A 6,000-nucleotide genomic window follows, 5' to 3' on the forward strand; every position below is an offset into this window, starting at 1 on the left:
TTTTTATCAAACGCCTGAGTGGTTATGATTAGGCTCGAGACTGAATAAATGTGTGATGTCTGCTGATGTGAAGAGTTATATAATGACCACATCTGCCTGCCAGGCTGCCTTACACCTGGAAAAGAAGAAAGTGGACCTGATGAATGATGTTTCTGCTGCTTTAATTAGAAGGCCTGGACCCGGCCAACAACAGTCTCCCCGATCCTATTTTGTTCTGCTGGGACAGCCTGAAAAGAGAGCTGTTAGCATCAGCCTTGAACCTTCTCTCATTCTGTCACACCAGTTCTCCTGTTAATTACACCTACTCGTGCCTCCTCACCACCGGCGCTTTTGAGAAAAGGTGAGCCACAGTGAGAGGAGACAGCAGAGAAAGGCAGATTAATCTCTGGAGTGGAAGGTAAAGCCATTTTTATGAGGTTCACGTGTGAAGCAGCCGGCCGTTCTGTCAGTTGTTGTCGGCACTGAAGTGCTCAGAGAGCAGCGTGTTGTGCTGTTTCACAGGGTACAGGTCTGAAAACAGCGAACACATGTGTGCAGGGAGTGGATACTGCAAGCAGAAAAAACACATACACTTTGTAAGTGTCAGAGCTCTGTGTTCCAGGCTGTCACACTTCTCTGAAAAAGAATCTTACAGGATACTCGGTGAATCCACACAGTGGGCTTTGGGTGTGTGAGTGAAAGGATCCATCCTTCAGTTTTTCATCGTTTGCATTTCGTTTGCATGTGTTTTCTTTTTCTTTAGCTTTGTTGTGCCACAACCTGGGAAGGAGCAATCTGAGTTTCATCAATATGTTGGCAATTTGATCAAAACCTAAATCAGAAACGGATCTACCCGTTGGTTACTTCATATTTGTCTTCTCTATGCGTTATGATGCAAAACTGTATAGAAGCAAACCATTAAATACCTGCAGTCACAATCCTAAAGCTTTTTTGTATTTCATTTCTTTTTTCAGTTCTATGAATTCATCTGCACGCAGCTGACTTTTATGGTTCCTGCTCTGGATTTGAATGTCTGCTATGAGCACTAGGGATGCACAAAGGATGATGCACACATATAATCCACTGTTACTGTTTTTAATTTCCCTTTAAGATCAGCTTCTCTTCTCCAGCTGTTTCAGGGCTGGATGAAGTTCATATTACAAGCAGCACATGTCATTGCTAAGCTACCACTGACTGCACTGAAATGTTTTAGCTTACAAAGTGGGATTCCAGTGACCATAGGATCAGCAGTCACCTCTCTGTCTGGGTTTATGTGACTTAGATTAGAGCTGACAGAACAAGAAGTCAGATCAGTTTCCTCATATTGTTCTCAGCAGACTGATTTGCATGGGGTAAATAAGGAAATGTATTAAGAGGCAAAAATCCCCACAGATATCTACATCACCTCTTGGTGACTAGCTTCCAGTGTCTGTATTAAACTCCACCACTTCCATCTTAGTGGGTTAGATGTGTTTGCAAAAGGGACTTCTGGCTGTGTGGATGTTTTTGAGAAGACATCTGCTCCTTTGTATCTCAGTAACAAAAATCATAATAAAACTTGTACTTGCTTCAGTTCATCATCAATAAAAGTTCATTTTGTAAACTTTTCCTTCTCATTTTAAGTGAAAGAAATTCACACAAAACATATTATTTATCCCACATTAAGTTTGTCTTTCTCTTATTTTTGAAGTGTTAAATTTTCTGATAAGACATTTAATGACATGTAGAGGTTTAATTAATAGCAGAACATCAAACAACTATTCCATTTACTAAGACTGGCTTTTAATTTTTTACCCATTTTAGTCGTTCTGCAGTGAACTGCACAAACTGATAAGTGATCTGTTAAGGCACCAGTCACACAGGCCTGCAGATGGGATGGCTGCCAGTCACTGGGGAAGAATAAGTACTCCCAGACTGGTTGCATGTGGTTGCTGGCAGTCACTGTGAAACTGATTGCTGATGATCGTTCATGCAGGGCTTAAAACAGTCAGTGACCCCAAGGTAAGTCCAGGTAGCTCATGGCTGCAGGAGTTGCTAGGTGAAGCTGGTCATACGGTGCTGCACTGAAAACCTCATTGTGATTGCTGTGGCTGCAAGCAGATGGCTACAGTCTGTAGCTTAGTTTGTATGGAAGAGTGTTTGTTTGCAGACACTTGCAAACTTTTGCCAGTGACCAAAGTGATCACACAGAGGTTTTTGGAGCAACACCCTCTTCGATCAGTTTCACCCAGCAACAATCAGCAGCTGCTCCTCAACCAGTCGGGAAATCACTTTTTCCCTAGTGACCAGACATTTTGAGAGTGCTACCAACTATCTCTGAGTAGCAGACATGTATGTGAGGGTAGTGAAATATATGTACAAGGACAGTGAGACTGTGGTCATGTTTGCAGAGTGTGTCTTTAAGGTGTAGTTCAAGGTTGGCTGGGATTACATAAATGATTGGCTCTGAGACCCTTCTTATTTGCAGTGGTGATGGAGAGGCGGACAGAAGCCTTCTCTGACTATGACGTTTGCAGACAGCATCGTGATCTGTGGTGAGAGCAGGGAGCCAGTGGAAGAGAGCCTGGAGGGGTGGAGGTATGCAGCAAAGAGAAAAGAAGTCGAGACAGAATACATGTGTGTGAATGAGAGGGAGACGAGAGTAACGTTGAAGCTACAAGAAGTAGCTGCGAGGTGAAGAAGAGAGTGCAGGCAGGGCGGAGTGGGTGTAGACGAGTGTCAGGGGTGATATGTGACAGAAGCATAGCAGCAAGAGTGAAAAGGAAGGTTTACAAGATTGTAATGAGACCTGCTATGATGTATGATTTGGAGATTTGGATTTTGGATAGCCACAGTTGCAGGTGGAGCAGGTGAAGATGTTATGATTGTTATTAGGAATGATCAAGATAGACAAGATTAGAAATGAGTACATCGGAGGGACAACTCAGGAGGCAGAGTTAGACGGGTGAGATTGAAATGGTTTGGACATGTGCAGAGAAGGGATGGTAGATACTTTATATTGGACAAAGGATGTTCAAGATGGAGAAGATGGTCGTAAAGAAGGAGGACATGCAGAGGGTTGGTGTGACAGAGGAGGATGTGGGGATAGAATGAAGGCAGATGATGTGCTGGAGTGACCCTCTAAAGGGAGCAGCCAAAACAAGAAGAAAGAAAGGACGTCCTGCTGTATATGCCAGACACACAGGATTTAAATTAACATGTATGACATAAATTAGCATACTCCAAAGCAGTGAAGATAACTGCTGTGCATTTAGAAAGAAGCATTTAAAATTCAAGCTACCATGGCCTTTCTTTGCTTCCAACCACCCATTATTTCAGCTCAAATCCTAAAAGTGAGCTCTCAATTCTTTGTGGTTTGAAAAAAAACTGAAGCCTTAATGATGGAAAAAGCTCAATTTGAACACAGTTTTTCCAATTCAAATAAAGTGACCACAAGTTTTGCAAATGAGCCTGCGGCACACACACGCATACACAAATGCACACAGAGTATGAATAGTGAGTGTGAAGTTCTGTATTCATCATGTTGGACACAGGACATGTCATTACTAACAATACGTTACAGGCAATAGCGGCAAGTTTAATCAATCCGGCGTGATAGTAGCGGCAGTTACAATAACGTCAACATGAACATCACAAAGATCCAAGTAGAACAGGTTATACTTTAAATGAGCACTGATACCCTTGGCAGTCTATTGACAGTCCACGCCGCTGACCCAGAGGCTGCTAAAACCTTCATCAGTGGTCTTCTTGCATCCTCTGGGCTCCTCTTACGCTACTCTTTTTTTTTCTTCTTTTTTTTTTCTACTGTTCATTCAATGAGCTCTCCTGTCAGCATCAGTCATGTTTTACACAGCTAGATGAAAGTCTGCAGGGAGTGTGTAAAATGTTACTGGGTGAGTAAGCATGGCGCAGGTGCTCCACTGTAGATCCAGCACATGTCAGGGCTCACGCGGACCCGCTTGTCCTTTCCCATGCTGCTTTTTAACGATGCATTTTGTTTAGTCGTCAAACGCTTCTTTTCTTTTCTTTTTTTCTTTTTTTTATGGAGCAGGGAGAAGGCTGTTACAGATATTTGCAATGAGCTCTCATTCTGTGGTTCTTGAGCGTGTGTGTTATGAATTACGGAGGCTTATAATGAGTGCAGTGTGTCTCTGCAGCGAGGAGGGTCTCCAGTGGGCTCCTGGGAGCTGCAGTTTGTGGTGTCTGGCCTTGTGAGCTGAAGAAATATGCTTTGCATTGTTTGTACTGATTGAATGCACATAATAGAAAGGGTATAGTATGTTCTGTCTGAGTCCCAAGGGCTGTAGGTCAATTTTAAGGCCCACGTGAGGCTGATCTGACTGCTCCAAACTATCACTCACAAGTTAACAACCAGTATCTCTGGGGCTGTTTTCTGATCCAATAATCAACCAAAATGCTTTGGACAGCTTGAGAGGAAGGTCTGTGGCCAAGAAAACTGCCGGCTCTTGAGAGTCTTGAGGGTCTGGGAGGGTGCTGCTGTCTGCTCAGCTGCACTCCTCGCAGTTGCAGGCGAGGATGTATCTGTAAGTGGCCGTAATGCGAGTCCCGCCAGTGCAGCGCAGCCTCACCGCCTTCAGCTTGGAGGTGTGCGGCCGGCAGCAGGAGCAGGTGCTCTTGAAGGGCTGTTTGAGCACTGAGCTGAATGAGATGAGGGGGTCGGAGCGGGTCGTGTGGCTGCAGTGGCCCTCGCAGCGCGCCAGCAACACCATCTGGAAGAAAGAAGTAGGCGAAAAGGCGATGTTATGAAAAATACAGATAAGCATTTTTCGTTGACCTTCAGGCTCTTTAAGGGGAGTAAAAAGATGTTTGGGCTCTGTGTGTGTTTATGTGTGCGTGGTTGGCCACTTTTTTTCTGTGCTGTTTAGAGGGAACAAAGCCAGCATATGAAACCTTTCCCCAGTTTAACCAGTCAGCACACACACACATCACCAGCCTGATTAGTGTTGTGACTGTCCGACCGGCATTCCTCTGTAGGTCACTGAATTCCTGTCGCCTCCCTAAACTGACTCCTGTGTCATGTCCTTCTGCCAGCTGCTGTGTGTCGCCACCCGTGTACCCACTTTGATAAAGGCCTGTCTGGGGCCATGTATGGGTGACACACACACACACACACACACACACACACACACACACACACACACACACACATCCTAGCATAGCCAGACGTTTAGTTCACAGTGAGGTTTGCTGTTGACACACCTTCCTTCTCTCCCTTATGCACTTGGCTGCCTCTCTGTACACACACACACACACACACATGAACAGTGTTGTCGCCACTTTAAGACCATTTGTCTTTGTCCTGGTAAAGGATCAGACTATCAAACTTTGGCCTCCGCTCTGTCTGCACCTTTCCTGCTCCTCCTTTTACTCATGAGCCGGTACATTAAACAAACCTATGCAAGCTTCAGTACTGACACAGCACTGTTCAAGTGCCATAATGAACTATTATCGGGTGAACGTACACCATTTTAAACGACTCAATTTGTACTTCTGTATATTTCCATTCTCATCGGTTGATGGCCACCCTTCTCTGAGCCTGGTTATTTTGGAGGTTTCTTCCTGTTAAAAGTGATATAAACCATTACTAAGCAGTCATCATGGGATCATTCAAGCAACTTTGTTCACTTTGGAGGGTCCTTGAGGAACATTTAGAGGCTCAATTTCAAGAAAAGGTTATTGGAGGAGATTCTGATAACTCAAAACTTTCCCAAAGGAAACTTATTTAAAAAGTCAGTTAATTTATATTGCAAATTTTCAAGATGTACAGTATACATTTTTTATTAATTTGCACCTTTATCAGTTTTTTCTAATTTTATGTATGATGTATGTTTTATTATAGTGGAAAATAAAACATCACCAATAACAGAATCTAGTGACAATATACTGCTGTCGGAGGGATCGTTCTTTTAATACAAAAAAAAAAGAAATTATTATTTTAGATGCAACATGTCAGGCTCATTTTCCCTATTATTATTATTATTATTATTATTATTATTATTA

At 43.3% G+C, this 6,000-nt stretch overlaps 1 protein-coding gene across 1 annotated transcript in view; it reads right to left on the bottom strand.

Moving 5' to 3' along the window:
- Positions 1-2,794: 2,794 nt before the first annotated feature.
- LOC102299215 (norrin cystine knot growth factor NDP) overlaps positions 2,795-6,000 on the bottom strand; it is a 22,055-nt gene continuing 18,849 nt past the window's right edge. Inside the window, exon 3 of the mRNA XM_005940058.3 lies at positions 2,795-4,709. Within this exon, the coding sequence (XP_005940120.1) occupies positions 4,485-4,709 (225 nt within the window). The 3' untranslated portion in view covers positions 2,795-4,484. The remainder of the gene's footprint in view (positions 4,710-6,000) is intronic.

The sequence above is a fragment of the Haplochromis burtoni genome, unplaced genomic scaffold (assembly GCF_018398535.1).
Source record: "Haplochromis burtoni strain Fernald_Lab_line unplaced genomic scaffold, NCSU_Asbu1 Contig_280, whole genome shotgun sequence".
NCBI classification, from domain to species: Eukaryota; Metazoa; Chordata; class Actinopteri; order Cichliformes; family Cichlidae; genus Haplochromis; species Haplochromis burtoni.